Source organism: Ammospiza caudacuta, chromosome 1, assembly GCF_027887145.1.
Source record: "Ammospiza caudacuta isolate bAmmCau1 chromosome 1, bAmmCau1.pri, whole genome shotgun sequence".
NCBI classification, from domain to species: Eukaryota; Metazoa; Chordata; class Aves; order Passeriformes; family Passerellidae; genus Ammospiza; species Ammospiza caudacuta.
Genome location: NC_080593.1, coordinates 137,132,778 through 137,153,633, shown reverse-complemented (window position 1 = coordinate 137,153,633; position 20,856 = coordinate 137,132,778). Strand labels below are relative to the sequence as shown.

Genomic DNA, 20,856 nt, shown 5'->3' with positions numbered 1-20,856 from the left:
CCGGGGGCCGCGCTCCCGCTCGGGCCGTTGCGGCGGTCGCGACACGTGGCCCCGCCGGCGGCATGGCCGCGGCGGCCGAGGCGGCGGGCGGCGGCAGCAGCCGCCACGAGAAGAGCCTGGGGCTGCTGACCACCAAGTTCGTGTCGCTGCTGCAGGAGGCCAAGGACGGCGTGCTGGACCTCAAAGCGGTGCGAGGGCGGGGGGGCGGCCGGCGGCACCGCCGGGCCCGGCCGGGCACAGGGCCCGCCGCGCTGCAGCCGGGGCGGCGCAGCGCTGGGGCCGGGCAGGGCCGCCCGCTCCCTCCTTCCTTCCTCCCTTCCTTCTCCCCCTACCGCCCGCCCGGCGTGGTGGGGCCTCCCCCGGCCGCTGACGGGCTGCGGGTGCCCGGTGATGGCTGACAGCCGCCGCGGTCGGCTAAAACACGCGTTCCGGCTTTTTATAAAGGGATGTAAGGGGCACCGTGTGTTAAGTTTAACTTGCTGAGAGCGGTCTTATTTACTATGCCCTGTTCTGGGCTCTTCAGTAGAAAAAAGACACGGAGCTACTGCAGAGGGTCCAGCGGAGGGCTGCAAAGGTGATGTGGGGTCTGGAGCATCTCTTATGAGAAGAGACTGCGGGAGCTGGGCCCGTTTTGTCTGAAAAGAAAACACTGAGAACAGGTCTCATTAGTGCATATATATATCGGTGCATGCCAAGAGGATGGTGCCAGATTCTTTCATAGTGCCCAGTGACAGGACGAGGAGCAATGACCATTAACTAAAGCACAGAAGTTTCGCCTCAACATGAGGAAGAACTTCTCTATGTTAAGGGTGGCAGAGCACTGGAACAAGCTGCCCAGGGAGGTTGTGGAGTCTCCCTGTCTGGAGACATTGAGAACCCACCTGGATGAGTTCCTGTGCACCTGCTCCAGGAGACTCTACCTTGGTGGGGGTTGGACTAAATGATTTCCAGAGGTCCCTTCCTGCCCTAACAATACTGCGATTTCTTTGACTGCCCTGTGTTGCTGTCTGCACTGACTCAGTGTATGGGCTGCTGTTTAAACCTGTTTCTGGCCCACCCCCCTCCTTTAAGCAAGAGAAAACCATGTTAAAAAACAGACCATAGCCACCTTATGCTTTCTATTATGTGTAAATGAAAGACGCTGAATTGGCATAGGAGTGACAAATGATTGTCACCCAGCTCTGCAGCCAGCCTACTGCCCTTCAAGGCATGCCTTGGGGTGCAATGTCTGGAGCCTCTCCAGTGATGCCCTGGGACCAGCCCACCTTGGTGGGGCCCAGTGTTGCAGGAGGGATCCTTTCCGCTGTGTCCTGCCAGTTCCCTGGAGCTCGGGCCCTCTGGGCTGTCGGGTGTGCAGTGCATTGAAGCAAAGGTGTTAGCCTAAGTGGTTAAGGTCATCAGTGAACAGCTCAGGTGTTCAGCAAAGTGCAGCAAGAGGCTGGCTTGGTGCTCTGCTTGAAGTCCTTTCTGGAAAACTGACCTATTTTTTGATTACTCTGCATAGGCTCCAGGAGGTGAATGGTGTTCTCAGAGCTTTTTTTGCGCATCCCTGTTCAGAGCAGATGTACTTTGATGATGTTACTCTGGCTAATGAAACTTCAGGGTGTACGGGGAAGAACACTGATAGGTTTTATATTCTTCACTTAGTTATGCTGTGGTCTGGACAGGTTGATGAACTCCTTAATATTAGTTGTGTCTGTATCTAGCAAAACAGAATGAAGATGTCTAGATCTTTGGGATTGTTGTGCAGCTTCCTTTAGTGTCTGTCAAGTCCTGAGAGATATTCCAGGTCAATCTGAGAAGCAGAACTTCAGTTTGAAAGACATCAAGCCCAAAAGCTTGGCTTTAAGTGCCAAAGAGAATTGACTTGAACAATAAAGTTGGACTGTGTAGTGGGATGCAGCAATGCTTCTTGTTCTCTTTAGTGAGAAAGTTACCTGCTCACAGGGAATGAAAGGGTTGATAGCCACAGAAGAGTTAAGTGGGTATTGCAGCCAATCACAGGCATTTCTGCTCAGGACCTATTGGAGACTGGTTTCTGAATTAAATGTTACAATTTGTTGTGCATAAACTGTTGGTACTTTCATAAGCAGTGAGTCAGAATTTACATTTCTGAAACTGGTTTTCTCCTAAATAAGCCATATATCTAAGCAAAAATGAAGACCAGTTTGTGTGTTTGTGTTAAGCCAGTGTGCTCAGGAAACTGAAGAACAGGACAGCCTTGAAATGGAACAGAGCATTCCAAGAAATTATTCATGCAGTGGACACCTTTAAGTGTGTCCCTGCTGGCTGGTATTGACTGTCTGATGTTGTGCTGCTCATTGGTATTTCTGTAGCAAAACCATCACTAGAAAGAAAATAAAATTTGAAAACAGGTGGATTTCCAGCTTTGTGATTTAGCAATTGAGAAGGAAAATCTGTTCTATAGGACATTTTCTAGAGATTTTTAATACCTCTATAATTATAGTTTAGCAGGGTGTAAGAGGAAGCTGTGAAAATGTTTTAGTGCTGGACACTGGTAGCATCTGAGAAGTTGTGGGAATGGAAATGAGAATTTTCTTCACTTGAAATTTGAATTTTGTATTTACTTTAAAATCCAACAGCAGTTCTAAAATAATGATATACTTGTCATGGAATAGCCCTACATAAAGAGATTTAGTTATGGAATTAAGTGTAAAACGCTACGGGACGATATAGAAGGGAAAGAAAACTAGATTTCTATCTGCAGCAACCCATGAATTGCAGGGAAGAGAGAAGAAGAGCAAGATGAGTGAATAAGGGATAAGCTACCTGAATGGATGCTGTTCATACTGTACAATACTTGTGCCCTAATTTCTTAAGTGGGCTTCGTTTCTGTCATACCGTCCCTGCTCTAATGATGGTTAAATAGTGTTTCTGATCATGAGATAAAACTAAAATCTGCTTGTTTTAGAAGTGTGCTGGTCAGGAGCAAATAACTGCCTTACACTTGCTGTACTCCACGGAAGGAGTCTGTTTATTAGATTTTGCATTCCCTTAGTCTTTATGTTGCAATGACATTCAGTACTTCTACATGCAATTTGGCAAGAGCACCATTCAGTTTAAAACTCTTCACCAAACTGTTGACAGCCCTCTTAGGGAGAAAATGTTGTCCTGTGGTACAGGCAGAGTTCAGAAGATGCAGGAGCTCTTTCCTTTGACAGACACATGGAGAGAGCAAGCAGGCAGTGCTGGCCCTTGTGCTGTGTTAGGGTTCTCAGTAAGGACTCTGCCGTGGTGCTCCGAGTTCCTCCTCTCTCTAGGGCTAATGAAGCACATTGACAGCTGATGAGTTCTGCTGCCTTTTGTCAGCTCCCAGGGAGCAAACGACTTGGTGGGGGGGCTACAAGCCCTCAGTTTTCCTAGCCTTTCTTGCTTATTTCTGGGTATGTGTGCCTGCCTGCAGCTGAACCTGTGCTGTACAGTGTGTTTTCTGTATTCCAGGAGCTGCACGATTGGATGTATGCAGAACCATAGCTCTGTGCTTAGATACTTCATTCCAGCTCTGAACCTGTCTATGCACTCATGAGTGCTTGGCTTGAATGCATATTTAATCAAAGTATGAGGAGATATTAGAGCAATAAGGATAGACTTCAGCAGCTTAATATTAGAAGAATTTTATAAAAGAGCTCTGGATGTGGAAGCTATGTCCACCCATGTTAGCAGGGCCATTGTTGCAGATGTCCCTTTCTTGACACAGGCTAAGAAGATATGAGTTTTAACAGTGTTTTTTGACAGCAGATTTGTGTCATAAAGGTCTTTTAATTATTTAAATTATTACTGAATTGTTTCTGTGGAAGACTGCACTTAATTTCTGATCCATGTACCTGGCAGATGGTATCACACTGATAACTGCTAGGATGTCAAGGAGGAACTTCTCAATTGCTTTTTGAAATATCTGTGAAATTTTTAAAAGATAATTAGATTACAAGGTCTGTACCAGAAAGCTAGTGAATGTCTGGATTAAATTTCTCAGCTTGGGAACTGGCCCCAGCTTGTGTTGGAACTCTTGTTGTAAGTAGTTGAATTTCATAGAAGTGATTGAATTGTATACAGGGATAGTCGAGTCAAATACCTATGTAACTGTGTTCATTTTCCTATGACATGAGCCCCTGTCCTGGGGATCTGGAGCTGGTCGTGGTGAATCTGCTGCTGGTGTTCATGCATGGGAGCTGTGCTTTGGGCATACAAAATGCAGTAGCATTGAGTGGAACAATTACTTCAACTTTGAAACATTTGAAATTTGAAATTGGACACTCAGAAGAAATAACTTATTTTTTCTTTTTTTTTTCTTTTTTTTTTTTTTAATATCTTAAGCTTTGGTTTCATAGCTCCAGATTTGTACATTGGTATCTTTTGCTACCAGTACAGTTTGAAAATACATTAAGATTAGTAAAGCATTTATATTTTGTAGACAGGCCTTTGGGAAAATTTCAAGAGGTAATGAAATCTGTCTCCAGAGCTGTTTCTTTATTGTTCAAGCCATGAGTAATATACTAAGTTCTAGGTAAATATGTGGAGCAGTGGGAAAAAAGCAGGAAGTTGAATAGCATCTGTGTGTGCTGTCCATTCCTTGCACTGAATAATGTAAACAGCCTCTAGAATAACTGAAGGCTGTGAGATGTATGGGGTGCTGAGAGTGTACATATGCACTTGGAAGCAGTGTGTACATATGCAGCAGAAATAGCATACTAAGCTAGCAGGTGCATACCTACTGAAACAAGTGATCAAAGAGCCTGCTTCCTTGGAGGGAACTAAACTGCAATATGTGTGTGCATGCATCTTTTTTGTTAGTTAAGAAAATGTTTTAAAAGACTTATACAGAAGACCATACAAAAGATAAATGCTGCTAATGGTGTCAGTGGAAACAGTGTTTAGTGGGTACATTACTGTCAAGGAGGAAGAGCAGTGTTTATAATAACTTCATGGCTATAAGAGTATTTTTGATAATCTCTGTTCTTTCTTTTTATCCTTTCAACTTTATTTCAGTTGCAAAAGGTAATTGTACTATTAAGCAAAGAAATTTCATTTTCCTTCCAGGTTATGGCTGTCTCAAGCTGTACCTTTCACATATACTTACAAAAAGCGTACATTTATAGATTGTTGGGACAAACTGAAATAAATCATTATGTTCCTGTAGCAGAAATTATTTGCGTTTTTGCATTAGTTCAAATTCAGAAGTCTGCCTACTCTTCTCTTTATTTTTCTTCTATTTATTTAATATGTACAATCCTATGTAGTGTTTGTATTTAAGTGTCCCAAGTAACTACAGCTGTGGAAGGCATGAGTAGCTCACTTGCTTATTTTATCTTAACTCCTTGCATCAGTTACACAAAAGGAGAGAAGGAAGTAAAGCATGAAGTGGTTGCCTCTGCCTGATGCTGCTTTGCTCAGAGGGGCGAGGTGTGGCAGCCCTCAGACGCACTGCACAGCTGGCTGTGTGGCAGCAGCAGCATCCCTGGTGGCTGTACCAGGCTGCCAGTGCTCGGTGTGGCATCAGGTGAGCCCTTGCGCCCTGCAAGGGGCATTTGTGCAGGGACAATGCTGGCCTTAAATACTGCAGCTCTCCTGCAGCCACCTTGTGAAATTACAGCCCTGTTTCGTATCCTAGCACCACTGAATCCAAACAAAGGCTCTAATACCTTGAATGTCAGTGGAAGGAACGATAAACTTATTATGTCCTTCAAGCTTCAGAGGCTTGCCCCACTGCAAGGTGTTGCTGCCTGCCTTCCATACCTTTTCCTGCCCTCCAGAAAGAGCATGGCAGGCTCCTCCATGCAGTTGAATATGTTCCAGATACAGACCATGGTCTTTGCACCCCTGCGAGCTCCTTTCTCTGTTTGGGGATAGCCTATTGGCCTTCAGCCAGGGGACTGCTGCCTGTGCTTTGTAGCACTGCCTGCAGGTGCTGAACTTCAGAACTCATTGTTGGTGTTGGGCTCTTGTAGAATGGAGCCTTCTCCTTTTGAAATTACATTAGATGGCATTTTTCCAAGGGAGTGGCTTTCCCTCAGCATGCAAGTTGCTGATACTTGTTCTCTCAACAGGCTGCCGATACGCTTGCTGTGAGACAGAAGAGAAGGATCTATGATATCACCAACGTTCTGGAGGGGATTGATCTCATTGAGAAGAAGTCAAAAAACAGCATTCAGTGGAAGTAAGTTATGTCAGTTCTGCAAATTTTCACATACTTAAGAGCAACAAAAATTAACTCTACTTCTTCTGACTAGATATGACACCATAAAATTAACACTGCTAATCAATGAGCAATGTGATGTTGTAGAAGTACAATAAATTTGCAAATTAACTGTATTTGTTTTCCCTTTAACTTGTTTCTGTGATATATAAAATAAAATTTAAAGCACACAGAAGGGAATCTTTCAGAAATCTTGTAGTGCTACTGTATAACTAGCACTTGTAGCTGAAAAATTCTCCCTGAAGGAATTTGGGAGAGCTATCAAGACACACTGTCTCTGCCTACCTGCCCTACCACAGTCCATGCCTGTTTTCTCTTAGGTCCCTGAAGGTAAAAGCTCAAGATAAGGATTCTAGGAGAAGGAGCTAGGGCCTGCAAAACAGTTCCAAAAGAAGATAAGTTTTTGTAGAAGAAAATTCTAAATTTGATCTGAATTAAAGAATTTTCATTTTCCTGTCAAAAAACTACTGGGAGGTTAAATGTTCATTTCCTTCATATTTAATATTAGTAGATTTTCCAAATGTTGAAAATAGTCTTAAGAAATTATCATTGGATGTTTGCATTAGATTTTTACCTGTGGTTTCATGAACCCTTGTACTTTTTTAAGAGGAGTAGGTGCTGGCTGCAATACAAAAGAGGTCATAGACAGGCTGAGGTATCTGGAAGCTGAAATTGAAGATTTAGAGCTAAAAGAAAAAGAATTGGATCAGCAGAAATTGTGGCTTCAGCAAAGTATCAAGAACGTCATGGATGATTCTACAAACCACCAATATCCTTTTAAATTAATTGTGTGCATTTTGGATCTAGAATGAAAGCAACAGTTAAAGTGTAGGTAATGGATAAAGCATAATGTAACGCATTTAGCAAGGTAAGGCAAGTTTTTTTTCAGGTTTTTCTTCAACAAAAGAAGATATAAATCTTATTTATGTGACTTTTTAACTTCCATGACTGTGATTGGTAACATGAAAATAAGTTAGCGCATATATATATATATATATATATATATATATGTACAGCAGTAACTATTAAGTCAATAGCATAATCCTAGTGTCTTACTTGAAATTAGTGATACTGCTTTCCAGAACTTAAATTTATATTTTGTTACCAGTGCTTTACATTAATCTTTTTTGCTGCTTCATTCTTTTGAAAAGATTAAGCTATCACCCAAAGATAAATGGAGTTAACAAAGTCCTGAAGCTTGTTGGGTTTCAAACTGAAAAAAAAACATGCTGTATGTAAATACCAGAGAGTTGCAGCTGCATTGCTTGTAAGCATGTGTCTAGCTGTCTTGCATGTGTCTAGCTGTCTCAGACACCTGAGAATGGCAGCAGTAAAGTGCCCTTCCTATCTATAATACTACTGATAAGTACTTAAAAATTACTGGAGTTTCTGTTCAGAAACTGTTTCTGTAAAATGGATTTTGTAGCAAAGGAGACTGAAGTTATAGGTGAGGAAAAACTTCTGGTAGAGCTGACACTGGAATTGATCTGCCAGGGAGGTGGTAGAATATCTGTCACTGGAGGTTTTGCAGAAGAGGAAAGACAAACATCGGTCTGGAATGTCTGAACAGTGGATTGATCCTACCCTGAGGCAGAGGATGGTAGATGAACTCTGAAGGTCCCTCTAGCAGTATTTTTGTGTGATTCTGGGAAATGCTGATATATACCTGAATTCTGTGTTGTCAAAGTAGCCAGGTAAATGGTACTCTTCAAAACAAGGTTTTACATGTTCTTCTTTTTTAGAAAAATCTTTTCTTGTTCAAGCTACACAACTATTTTTCTTTCTGTATTTTATTTGCTGATACAGGTATTTTCTTTAAAACACAGAACTCTTGTTATTTGTAATGAGCCATTCTGAAAGTCAAAAATAATGCCTTGATTACACCTCTAACAATAATCCTCTAACCTTTAATAATGCTATAGTTTAGGCTTAGGTTGGACAAACTTCTGAAGGGCAGCAAATACTAGTTTTATATTGTTTTAAGAAAAATGTTCCTTGACATAAATTACATTTTCATATGTCACCCATGAAGATATCTGCAACTGCTTCAATGGTAAGTTGCTGCTAGGCTGTATTTCTAAAGTGAGCGATTTCTTAAAAAATAACTTGCTAACTAACTTGCTTTTTTCCTGCAAGTATTTTGAATTAAGAAATACTCAGTAGTGATCGTTACTAGGTTGAGGTGTCATAATGTTCATGGCTACCAAGTTCTGGCATTTTCTAATTGTAGTCATAGATTGAATAGAATGGAAGCTCAGCTGGAATCCTGGTTTTTGGTTTCTTTTTTGGTATTCATACTTTTCAGCAGCTTGCCATGGGCCATTAATGGAACCAGAGACAGGACTTGTTGGTCCAATCCTCCAGAAGAACCAGGAAGATCTAAATTTTGCATCATTTTCTGGTAGCAACTGTGGCCAGACAGAGCTTGTGATGGTGTATAAATAAGCCAGCAGAAGGTCAATGATGGGGCATTGCTACTAAATCTAAAGGATTCCTGTACAGGTGGTTGGAAGAAATTGCCGGGAAGTGCTGGCAGAGGTTACTTCCCTTGACATCATCTCCTGATCCTGGGGCAACCAAGGAAAGATTGTTGTTCAGCCTCCAGCTAGGCTCAAAACTGTCTTTTCTTTGCCACAAGGAAGACTTTTTTAAAATAAAAACACAAGATTAGAAAACTACTGCAGAATTTAACAGAAATGGCCCGTTACTGAAAAGGTGTTAGTCATTACAAAACATGGAGGCAGTTGGCACAATGCTCACATAGTACGTCACCTAAGTGTTTCTTAGGAAGCAGAGAAAGAAAAATGTTACTCCAAATTAGTTATGAACAAAGAGGAAATCATGTGCAGGTAAGCAAGTAACCTGCAGTATTGTGCCAGTGCTGTGCATGTCAGTGTGGTCCCCTAATTTTGACCAACACATTTTCATGTGCATAGTAAGCCACAGGTGAGTGTGACAGACAGCTGTTGGATCCCAGTTGTATGTGCTGTGGAAGCCATGAGCTTAGATATTTGGAAGTACTGGCACTGAAGATGAACATTAACCCCTCTTCTTCCTTTTGTTAAATCTCCGTGGTACCACCAGTCATCAAAGTCATAAACTGAGCTAGGCCAGAGGGCTGTTTTAGCTGAAGTTGTATGAGGAGTGGCTGAGGGAGCTGGGGTTGTTTACCCTGGTGAAAAGGAGGTTCAGGGGAGACCTTATCACTCTCTACAAGTACCTGAAAGGAGGCTGAAGCCAGGTGGGGGTCAGTCTCTTCTCCCAGGCAACCAGTGATAGGACAAGAGCATATGGCCTCAAGTTGCACCAGGGAGGTTCAGGTTGGACATCAGGAAAAATTTTTTCAAGAAACACTGATTAAGCATTGAATCAGGCTACCCAGGAAGGTGGTGGAGTCGCTATCCATGGAGGTATTCAAAGAACAACTGGACATGACACTTAGTGCTGTGGTCTAGTTGACAAGGTGGTGATCAGTCAAAGGTTGGACTCAATGATCTTGGAGGTCTTTTCCAACCTAAATGATTCTTTGGTTCTGTGAAAAAAGGAACTAGTTAAATATTTTCACCTTTTGTTATATGTACAACTAGAAGACAAATGGGTAAAGAGTATGGTAAATCTTGTACTGTTGTGAGAAAAGGTTTTTGCAACTATGATCTTAGTGTTGGAATTCCCTGATTTATACTATGCAATGTACTTGGATCTTAGAGGGGCTGCACATGTCCTACCACAAGTTTACATATGCTAAATAACACCGTACTTTAAGTGACCTTACACAATTTCCAGATCTCATTTGAGTGGATACTATACAAGACTTAAGAAAAATACACTTAACACTTTCTTTAAAATTGCTGTTCAACCAGGAGATACACTTCTAGCAATTCAAGCACCTTGTGGTACACAATTAGAAGTACCTAGACCTGAAATGGTATGTACTGGTTTCTCGTTTACCTAAGTTTTCCTAAGTGTTTACCTAAGTGTTCTAGAGCAATAGTGGCAAAGAAGAGTTGTTTCAGAGCAGAGGATTTATCTCTATCCATGTCCAAGAGGAGGGGAGAAAGCAGTAGCATTGTTTAAGTTGAGAAGAGGGAGGCCAGACAGAGAAAAGTGAGTTTTGTACACTTAGATAGACTAATGGTAACCCTGCCTTCTATTAAAACCAAAATACACAAGTGGGTTTCTTCTTCTCTCTTGCTTTTAAAATGTTGCAGCTTTCAAAATAATGCATAGTTGTTATGAATTCTCCTGAGAACTCAGTGACTTTTATGTGTCAAGTTTCTCTGTTATATTGTTAAAATTGATCTCTTTATGGAAAACGCCTTTTTGATTTAGTTTTAATATAATTTAGATTTAGTCTCATGGTACTAGACTGGATAGAGAAACAGATTGCAATCTCACTTTAGCCAAAAGGATTAAATTGGCAAGATTAAAGTAGGAGGCCAAATTATTTACTTCTGTCCATCTTTAACTTTTTTTGTTGTTGTTGCAGTGCTTGATTTTAAATAGTGTTTACATAGCTGGGAAAGAGCATGGTAGGAAGCGTGATAGCCACTGTGCTTATAGAAGGCTGAAATTCACTTGAGAAGTTTCACAAGCTATTTTTAGCGAGGCTAAGCACAGTCTTAATATCAGTAAAAGCATTCAAGGCTAGAGCCATGAAGCTGATCAGTGGTACTGTCTTTGTCCATCTCTGCTAAATCAGTTCAGGCAATGGTAAGGTTCTCTGCAGGACCCACGTTAGCAGCTGTGATGTTGGATTTTGTTTTTTTTTCTTTTTGTTGAGGACTAAAACAGCTGATCTTAATCTTCATCACTTTGTAGAGTTCCAAGTTCTCAAAGAACACTAACTTTCATAATACACCATTTTTACAGGGACAGAATGGACAGAATAAATACCAGATCAATCTTAAAAGTAGTTCAGGACCTATCCATGTGCTGCTTATAAACAAAGAATCAAGCTCCTCCGAGCCCACGGTGTTTCCAGTTCCTCCACCTGATGACCTTGCACAGCCCCCATCTCAGCCTGCAGCTCCAGTGACGCCACTTAAATCAGCTGCAGCTCCTCCAAATCCCCCAGAACAACGTGAGCTGAACCAAGGGCAGGAGTTACCACCAGCAGCAGCTGCGGACACACCATCAGGTGGATCCCCAGGTTTTCCTGTCTCTGGTGGGTGGGGGAGGAAGGCAGCTGGAGGGAAAAAAGAAAGTGTTAAGAAAGGTGGTAGACAAAGATCAGGAATTTACATAGGATAGCAGCTGTCCATTAAAAAACTACTCCAGGGCCTTTGTAACAGCTCTCAGGAGGTTACAGACACCTCTTCTGTCTGATGAAAGAGATGCTTCCCTCACATCTTACCATCTTACACTGAACAGGTTTTGGATGTAATCCTGTTAATTATTCTGAGGTGCTTCTCCAGAATGCATTATGAAGCAAAATTGCAAACCTCTTGAGGAGGATATGATTTGAACGCGTACCTTTTAATGAGATTGATAATGCAGGCACCAGTTCCAGCTATTGTACCACAAGGTCGCTTACCTTCTTCCACATAGCCACAGTAAGAGGCTGCCTGAATATCAGGTACTTTTCTCACAGTAATAGTAAATTAATAGGTAATAGGAAAAGATTTAAGAAAATGCTGTATTACAACTGCATTCCTGAGGGGTCCTGATTACCTTCACTGACCTTTAATTGACCTTCAATTAATTGACAATTAATTAAATTGTGACTGTGACTGTAGAAGGGGAAGACTCCTCTCACCTAATCTCAGACATTGGCCATGTTCTCCCTCAAAAGACAAAGCTGGGGGCAGGTGCTGCGTTCTGTTTCACTGTAACAGACTTTAACATGCCTTCCTGTCCGCGTAGATGGCAGCACCCAGCAGGACAGCACAGCCCCTGCCGCCCCTTATTCCAGCCTTCCGGAGCCAGAGCTCTATCCCAGCCTGTCTGGAGACAGTGCCCAAGCCTCAGCCAGCTCCAGTGACTACCAGAGCTTGCTGCCTCTGGATGTCAACTGCATTCTCAAGCCAAACTCATTTGACATTGCAAAGATGGAGGAGCCTGCAGGTAGGAAGCAGTAGTTCCTGTTTAAAGATTTCCCTGGTTCCCTGAGCCCTTCTTTGTGACCAAATTACCAGTGAGTTACACAGAGGAAAAAACCAGGTCTCTGTTTATCTTCTAATGAAGCAACTGGGGAGCATACTAATTTTGAACAATTGAGTTTCTTTGCCACCAGATAAGCCTCATGGTACACCATGATATATATAGTTCTTGAGTTTTAAAGAGTTAAGTCAGAAAAATGTATTGGGGGCAAAAACTGAGGGAGACAAAGATAAGTATATTTTACATGTACATGGCATACTTTCTCTGCAGCTCCTACACTGCACAAGCCATAGTGTACTTGTCAATTCAGTGTTTTAATGCAAAGAATGTTTTGACTGCTATAAACACTTAGCAAAAAACCCCACATACATAAAGCATGTGCTCCTGTCTTTCACAGGAAATATCAGCGGAGATATTATTGATGAACTCATGTCTTCTGATGGTAAGTATTTAGCATCTTTTCTAATAATGACAAGTAGCAGTCTGATTTTTGTGTGAACAGCACTTAGAAGGCATCTGTTAAATCTGATGCCAAGAGTCAGTATGAAACTACTTCTTTCCCATGTTGCCTCCTCTGTCACTCTTGTCTTTGCTCCCCTTTCTATTCCCTGCAAGTTTTATTTAACAGACAAAACAGGAAAACCTTAATCCAAAAGCACTTACTTGCATGAATAACCCACCAGTACTTAATTTAGGGAAAAAGAAAGAACAAGCTGATGACTAGTGTGCTGCCTTAAAATATAAACCTGGTTTAATTCTATTCTGCCTAAAGCTTTGTGCTTTGAATAAGTATTTCAGAATATAGTTCTGGATGCAGACTGATACATGTCCATCTGTGGTACACTAACAGAACAAGTGTCACTCATTTCTGTTCTTGCACGTTTTTGGCCATGAGTGCAGCAATGAACCACAGCTACCACAGAATTCATGTGCTCCTACCTCTCTGCCACTCTCACTGATGTGGCAGGCAAAGAGGTGAACTGAACTTGCTTTTGCTCCTTTTGCCCTGTATTCTTTAAGGCCTGTAATAATATCTGCCCCCTCAAGCAGACCACTTCTGGGCTCATCCAGAAAGAGATGTGGTTGTAAGATCCAAGGGGCAAGATGGGATTCTGTGAACGTGCCAGTATGTGGTTAACATGGAAAGAGGCTGTGCTTCTAGAGCAGGGATATAGATAAAGAAATATAAATTATGGCTTGATGGTTAAAGTTTTCAAAAGCTCCTCAGGAACTCCGTTGCTGAAATTAAACCCATATTCCACAGCTATCACTCCACTTCAGCAAACTGACCTAAAATACCAAGCCAAAAATGGCAGATAGATCACTTACTGCCTTAGTTTGAATGCAGTACAGGTTTTCATGGTATGTATCTCAGTGAGCTTGTCAGATTATCAAGATTATTTTTATTATTAAGACTAACCCTTATGACAAACATACTGAAATGTGATAGGGCTGATTTTCCAAGTGTTTTAATTTAAACTAAACTGTTCCTGCTTTACAGTTTTTCCTCTCTTACGACTCTCTCCTACTCCCGGAGATGACTACAACTTTAACCTGGATGATAATGAAGGAGTCTGTGATCTCTTTGATGTGCAGATACTAAATTATTAGATATTATGTCAACCAGACTACTTATCTACCTCTAACTGTAACAATCTAGACTTCTTCATAACCTAAGTATTTGAATAATGAATGTATAACTTCTTAGTTCACTGACTCTGGGAGTATATTTCCTTTTGCTTCCTTTAACTACTTCACAAAACAAATTCAAGAACATTAAAAAAGGGCTCTTATCGAAAATTCTGGCACTTTTTCACCTGAGTGTGTTTCTGTCTAAGCCAACTGTTTGGAGCTTTCTCTAGTAAGAAAAGTGAAAATACTTCATACCTTTTTGATTATTTTTTAAAAAATGATTAGTCTTCTTGATCACAGTTAACAGCATTTTCTTTGAAGCTTTACTGCCAAGAAGCTTTCTATTTTTTAACTTTTCAAACAATTTTGAAGCTTTCACTGCCAAGTTGAAAAGTGAAGGGTATCAACTTGAGTTATGCTAAACTGTTTCAGTGAACCAATTTTGTGAAGTGCCTTCTGTTTTAGCACTTTAAGTTTCTCACACTGACTTCTGACATTCCACTTTCCTAGATTATAGGAAAGGTCTGTTTGTAGTTTGTACTGAAGTGTGCCAATACTTGTATATTAACAAGATTTTTTTAATAAAATTGTGCAAACAAAGCCATCGGTATTTGTGGTCTTTTGTTTCTTGCAACCCCTTCATTGTCCATTTTGCATTACAACTGAGATAACAGGTTTGTGGCAGCATCCACGTTTGCTGGTTCCTCTTCCAGATTTGTGGAAACCTGGAAAAAAAAAGAGTTTCAGTTTAAAGCAGAAAACAACTTCTTTTTATTCTGCTTGGAAAAAAAAAAACCAAACCAGACTAAATAAATATCCATTGGCCAGAAGATTAGACTTTTATATATTTAATTTCACCTAATTTTGCAGTTATACTTCAATAACTTGGGGGGATTGCAGGATACACTGAAGTTGATATGTAAGCAGAAAATGCTTTGTGCTTTGGGAGCGTTGTACCAGTAACACACACAGCCCAACTGAGACAGGCTCAGCTTTTAGAACACAACTGCTCTCAACAACACTTCTACAACTTTGGAGAAAGTACTGTAACAGCCTGAGTGGTGTAGAGCCCTACTAGCACAGGAGCAGTAGTACAGTCTGAATTCTTGGAGGAATAAATAACAAGCCAGCAGGGACAGGACCACTGGCTCCAACAGCCTTGAAATCCTGGCTTGGCTTCATCCTGTGCTGGCAGCACTGTCACTTATGTTTCATTTTTCCCTCAGCCTCTCCTTAAGGTATTTGACACTTGTTTAGTTGCTCCCAGCTGTACAGAAACTTGATCACCTCAGGCATACTGACAACTCATGTCCACTTCTCCAAATTCCAGCTTCCCCCAACAGCAGGATGGATTCATCTGCATCTCATCCTGAAGGACTGCTTTCTCTCCCTGAAACTGTGCCTAGAGCATCAGTCAGCAGAAGGAGTTTACATGGAGGAACTTGTCAGGCATTAAACTTTTATGAATTAATTCTTGTGTAAGACTGCAGGTAGGCCTGCATTAAAAAAAAACTAGACAAAGGCAAGAGAAATACTGTCTTGAACCCCAAGTGCTGCAGGCAAAACCTCTACTACAGAAATTGCTGCTTCAGGTGTTGGTCCTTCTGATGAGGTAATACAAGGCTTAGGAATCAGGAACAAAGAGAGGCAGAACTGTTTGTTTCAAAGCACTGTCAGGAGCTTCAGGTAGGGAACAACCAGGTTCATCCTCCTTGTGTGTATTCATGTAGAGATACAAGTTTCAAATCAAGGGGATGGAGTTGGGACTAACTTAAAAAAACAGTAAGAAATCAGCTAGAATGTAATTTTAAAATATGCTTTTGAATTGTGCTTCAGCATGGCTGCCACCCTCTTCTTGCTCTACTTTAGTAGTTTTGTAGAATTTGAACATGCTAACTAGGTTTCAGCATTGCCACACAAATGAAATTCATAAAACTGAGATTCTAGCTTTAAATCAATTGCATGAATTCACAGAATATTCTGATGTGGAAGGGACCCACAAGGATCATCAAGTCCAACTCTTAAGTAAATGGCCTTTAAAAGGGTTGAACTCAGCACCTTGGTATTACCAGCACTGTCACAGACATCCTTTGTGGAAAATCCTTTCTTTAGGATTTTTCCCTCTTCTGGGAACCCCAGAAAGAGAATGTAAACAATGGTTATCTGCTGCTGTGGAATGCAACAGGTGCACCTGTGATTGGCCCATGTTCCATGTTTACAATTAAGGGCCAATCAGGGGCCAAGCTCTCTCTGGGACAGATCAGAGAGAGCTCTGTTGTTGATTCATTCCTATTTTTTTCTTAGACAGCAAGCTTCTGAACTTTCCTCTCTATTCCTTTTAGTATAGTTTTAATGTATTATATATCATAAATTAATAAATCCAGCCTTCTGATCATGAAGTCAAGATTCTCGTCTATCTCTTCACCCCTGAGGAACCCTTGCAAGCCCTGTAACACAGCACCACACAGACCACCTGAGCTATTGCCTGCAGCCTAAGAGACACATTATAATGCTTTAAACACACATTCTTTTCATTCTGTTCAGATTTTTACAAAGGGAAATTACCTGCTGAGTGTTCTGAGGTTCTGCTGTGGTACCTTTTGATAGCTGCCTGATTTCTTTCTGAACTTCAGCAAATGCTTTATTTATTGTGCTAACTTTTTCAGCATTTTTAATGTTTATCTGGGAGAGAAAAAAATACATACGTTAGTATTTTTAGCAAAAATTCCACTGATGTGAAACTGCCCCGTTTTTGTGCAATTATTATGCGGCCAGTGTTACATGCTTTTTGGTGTGTTTTACCTGTTACTTCATTAGGTCATCTAGCTGTGTACTAATAAATTCAAAATTAAGAGTTAAACTTGCTCTACAGGAATGGGAGCCCATAGTGATCCAGAAGGAGAACACAAAGAAAACAAAAGTCTACACTGCTACACCAGCCTCAGCTCCTCTTAGCTGGAATGAAGTCCCAGGAAGGGTTCCTTCTTTCCTCTCTTTGGTGAACTGACCCTGGCTGGATGCCAGGTGCCCACCAAAGCCACTCCATCGCTGCCTTCTCCAGCTGGACAGGGGACAGGAAATATAATGGAAGGCTCATGGGTAGAGATAAGGGCAGAGAAAGATCACTCACCAGTTGCCATCACAGGCAGAACAGACTCAACTGAACTCGGGGAAAATGAATTTAATTTGTTGTCAAACAAATGCTGCAGAGGAATCTCAGCTCAGACACCTGGAGCAGCTCTTCCCACTCCTTCTTCACTGACCTTGGTGTTTGCAGGGCTGTTTCTTTAAAAAATTCTCACTCCCCTATTCTGACTGCTGCTGGTGGTATGCTTCAGAACTACATCAACCCAGAGGCACTGCCAGTACCTGATGGGCTCTGCCTTGGCCAGCAGCATGTCCATCCTGAAGCCAGCTGGCATTGGCCCTTTCAGACATAAGGGAAGCTTCTGGCAGCTTTTTAGAGAAGCCAAGCCTGTAGCCCCTCAAACCAAATACAATTTATAAATTATTTTAGTATGCTGAATTTCTTCCAGTAGCTTACCTTCATCATCACACCTTGCATCCTAACTGTTCATACGGTAGGTCTGGCCAACAACGTCTACCAGGTTTTGCCACAGCATTGAAGGAAACTCTGCAGCTGTAGAGAGTGGAATGTGTATCTCTGGGCACCTCAGCCTCTCTTTTAGCCCAAGTCTGCCTTTATAAGTTATTTCATCAAAGATTTTACTTTCAGAGAGGAAGTGGTAGAATATGGACATGTGTTGCACTCTGGGGACAGCTGTCTGTGGTAGAAGAGCAGGGTGGATGCAAGAGGGCATAAACTCTCACTACTGCAGCAAAGGAAGATTCAGCTGATCTGAGCCCTAGCACCTGTTGCTTCCAAAGTTTGGAACAGGATCACAGCCAGGTAATAACCTATTGCAACCCCAAATCTCAGCATACCTACTGCTGTTCAATGGGCATCCCCATAGTTCATCTCTGAGCAATTTAAACAGGCAGGAGCAAACTGTGAATGGTTACACATATTCATTTTACTTTCAAAGCCTCCATAATTTCAGAGCACCTATACAGTAACAATTCCATTCTCACTGACCACAAAAACCAGTAATAAGAAGCAGTGGGCAATGAGGCTGATAGAACAGGCCTGCTCAGATGAACACTTTCACTGGGACAGTGACTGGAGAAATACAGCCCCAGCTCCCAGCTCTGATCAGAGTGGATGGACTGTTGGTAATATGATGTACAAAGACCACGTGTTCAGTCAGGGCTTGTCACCATCTTCCAGCTTCACAGGGGTTTTAGAAGGTTCCAGTCAGTTTTAATGGTGATATCCTCAAGCAGTCAGGCAGGACTTGTTCACAGGAAGAGGCTCTATAGCTAGCATGGTACCTACATCAAAAGTTGTCTGAACAGTTACAATGAGCTTATAGCTATTAATGAGTAAATTCATTTTAGCAACTTTTTTTTCTGAGCATCTTCTTATACTGCTTAACGATAAGTAAATCACATTAAGCCCAAAGGCTTAATGCATTAAAGAACACAGCTTCAAACACAGAGAATAAAATTTTACTCCTAATAAGCTTTTCAAGACTATGAAACTCAGACATTTCATGAATATGATTTTAAACCAGTTTCTCCCTTTGTTATACAGAACAGTCTAGACTAAGAGGAGATGTGACGCCAGCAACATGAAATTGTTTTTTGTAAAGTTTGTTCCTGTCTGTCCACCAGATTAATTTGTCAAGTGGAGCTTGCAGGAGAAAATCTGAAACGGCCTTTTTTTTAAAAGCCATTTACTTGTTTCCCTAGCAGACTGCAACTGCATCAAATGGAGAAAACAAGCCACTATCTGCTTTTATTATTTCTATTACCAGATGCTTTCCTAGAGGGACAGGTGAACTCTTGCAGAACATACACCTCAGGCTGGAGGCAGGCTTTGAGAAGAAAACATATAATGACTCACTGCTCACAACAGGAAAACTCTTGCTTAGATCACCCCCATCCCTCTTCCCCTGCACTGCTCCCTACTCCATGACCCACTCTCTCTCTCTTCTGGGCTGTGCTCTTCTACAGACACCAAAATAACAACATTATTTTTGCTTCTTTGTACTTCTATTGCTTTAATATGTTAAACTGGTGTACAGAAGCATCTACAGAGCACCACAGCCATATAAGGGGCAAAAAAGGGGCAGAGAGGAATTAAGAGCAAAACATCCAGCAATGCACACTCCTAGCTATGTTCACTGCATCTCACTGACAGTTTTACTTGACAGTTGAGGCAAATAAACAGCTACTGGATCAGAAAAGGCTCCATCCTTTCTGGTTCTTCCCCACCAAAATGCTTCTCTCTGCATTCATTCATTCAAAATTAACTTTGTTCAACTCACCAACCCAGCACATAAAAATGCAAAATGTATTTTTAATGCCTTTTACTGCTGATTTAGCGAGTTGAGTCACCTAGTGGGCGTAGAGTTCCTGAGCCAGCATCAAGGAGAGCTGTGGGAATGTAGCCCAGAGCCTGGCACAGGGATCCCTTCCTGGGACAAGGAACGTGATGGAAAGGAGCAGGACTTCCCCTTGTTAGTAGTACTAACTATGCCCAGTGGTTCGGATCAAGGCATTTTGTTAAACTCTACCCGGAATTACACCCTCAGCGACGCTGTGAATGCAGTCCGGTGAAGGCGAACTCGCTGAACTGCGGATGCGCCCTTCAGCATCGCGTTCCCGAGGACAAGGCGCGACACTATCAGACTCTTCCCAAACGGCACCCCTCAAGCACAGCCCGATGCCTCCTGTGGCATATGCCTGCGGATCAGTCAAATGAACTTCCTGTGACCCTCTTTTTCCAGATGACATCCACATACAAACCTAATTTTCGGGTGATAATCGTGCACTTTGCCGTTTTGTGCCGGGACGCACACTGCCCCTAAAACAGCTCGATTTATTCACTTCCGAGCGCTTGCTGCGCCGCGCACCGAGGTCGAAGGGGAGGAATCCCCGCCGGGCCGAGGCCTCCCGCGGCGCCGCAGCAGGGCAGGGGCCCTCCCCGTGGTGGGGCTGCCGCAGCACTCACCTGCTTCAGCCCGGTGGTGACGGGTCGCGCCTTGCCCTTGGCCTTGGCCTTGAGGACGCCGCTGCGGGCGATGCGGAACACACTGCCGGCCTTGGCGGCCCCGCCGCGGCTCTTGCCCATGGCGGCGGCAGCGGCGCGCGGGCGGGTGACGTCACAGGGGGCTGTGACGCAGGGAGCCACCAAAGGCCCACAGCGCCGCGCAGGGCCGCCAGGGGGCGTGTGCCGCCTCGGGAGGGCGCTGTGCAGCCGCACCGGGGAGCGGGAGTGGTGGAGTGGCGCTGTGCCTGTCCCTGTCCCTGTCTGGTCCCGGAGTCAGCCTCGCCCCGGCCCTGCTTGTCTCTCCCGCGCCTTCGCAGCCAGCTTTTCCAGCACGGGAAAGCTGACAGCTCCTTGGCGCGCGCCCGTAGCCCAAGCGCTGAGTCCAAAGCTCCGCGTTGCCTCAAGCACCTGCCCGCGGGCAGCTCCCGGCACACGCGGCGCATGGATAAATTCCCAGTGGGTAGTGGGACACCCTTCTGCCTTCACGGCCCCACTTCGGAAAACGTGAAATCTTCCTGCGACCTATTCCAAAGGGAATTTGGTTTACACCTCTGGGAGAAAATCGGGAGGGGATGCAGCGGTGCGGACTGGCTTTTCTTTCGGGAGTGGCGGGGGTGACCCCAGTAATGGGCACTGCCGCACAACTCGTGCTCTGGCGGGACGGGGGCTGGTGGAGCCACTTTCCCTCTGTTGGAGCGGGCTCTTGAGAGATGGCACTGCGTCCCCCGGGCCACCCCGACGGTGCTGGGGGGAGCCTGGGGAGAGCCTGGGTGACGAAGGGCTTGGGGCGACAACA

General features: G+C 43.1%; 2 protein-coding genes across 3 annotated transcripts; one reads left to right on the top strand and one right to left on the bottom strand.

The window, feature by feature from the left end:
- E2F5 (E2F transcription factor 5) lies at positions 1-14,547 on the top strand. 2 transcript variants are annotated; one of them, XM_058800722.1, is made up of 9 exons: positions 1-188; positions 6,066-6,175; positions 6,822-6,985; positions 8,226-8,267; positions 10,075-10,139; positions 11,084-11,351; positions 12,077-12,277; positions 12,711-12,755; positions 13,815-14,547. In XM_058800722.1, the coding sequence occupies exons 1-9, from the start codon at positions 63-65 to the stop codon at positions 13,922-13,924; spliced, it is 1,131 nt and encodes a 376-aa protein (XP_058656705.1). In that variant the 5' UTR covers positions 1-62; the 3' UTR covers positions 13,925-14,547. The 2 variants fall into 2 exon arrangements, with proteins under 2 accessions (XP_058656705.1, XP_058656713.1); XM_058800730.1 differs by lacking the exon at positions 12,077-12,277.
- Positions 12,463-20,166, bottom strand: RBIS (ribosomal biogenesis factor). The gene is made up of 3 exons (XM_058800743.1): positions 20,022-20,166; positions 16,511-16,627; positions 12,463-14,670 (listed from the first exon to the last, which is right to left on the bottom strand). The coding sequence occupies exons 1-3, from the start codon at positions 20,139-20,141 to the stop codon at positions 14,602-14,604; spliced, it is 306 nt and encodes a 101-aa protein (XP_058656726.1). The 5' UTR covers positions 20,142-20,166; the 3' UTR covers positions 12,463-14,601.
- Positions 20,167-20,856: the final 690 nt, after the last annotated feature.

Coding starts and splice junctions, on each gene's coding strand:
- E2F5 (XM_058800722.1), top strand. CDS start 63: ATGGCCGCGGCGGCCGAGGCGGCGGGCGGCGGCAGCAGCCGCCACGAG. Junction 6,986..8,225: donor TGATTCTACAAACCACCAAT/ATCCTTTTAAAT, acceptor CATAAATTACAT/TTTCATATGTCACCCATGAA. Junction 10,140..11,083: donor AAGTACCTAGACCTGAAATG/GTATGTACTGGT, acceptor CCATTTTTACAG/GGACAGAATGGACAGAATAA.
- RBIS (XM_058800743.1), bottom strand. CDS start 20,141: ATGGGCAAGAGCCGCGGCGGGGCCGCCAAGGCCGGCAGTGTGTTCCGC. Junction 16,628..20,021: donor TCACCACCGGGCTGAAGCAG/GTGAGTGCTGCG, acceptor TTTCTCTCCCAG/ATAAACATTAAAAATGCTGA. Junction 14,671..16,510: donor AACCTCAGAACACTCAGCAG/GTAATTTCCCTT, acceptor TTTTTTTTCCAG/GTTTCCACAAATCTGGAAGA.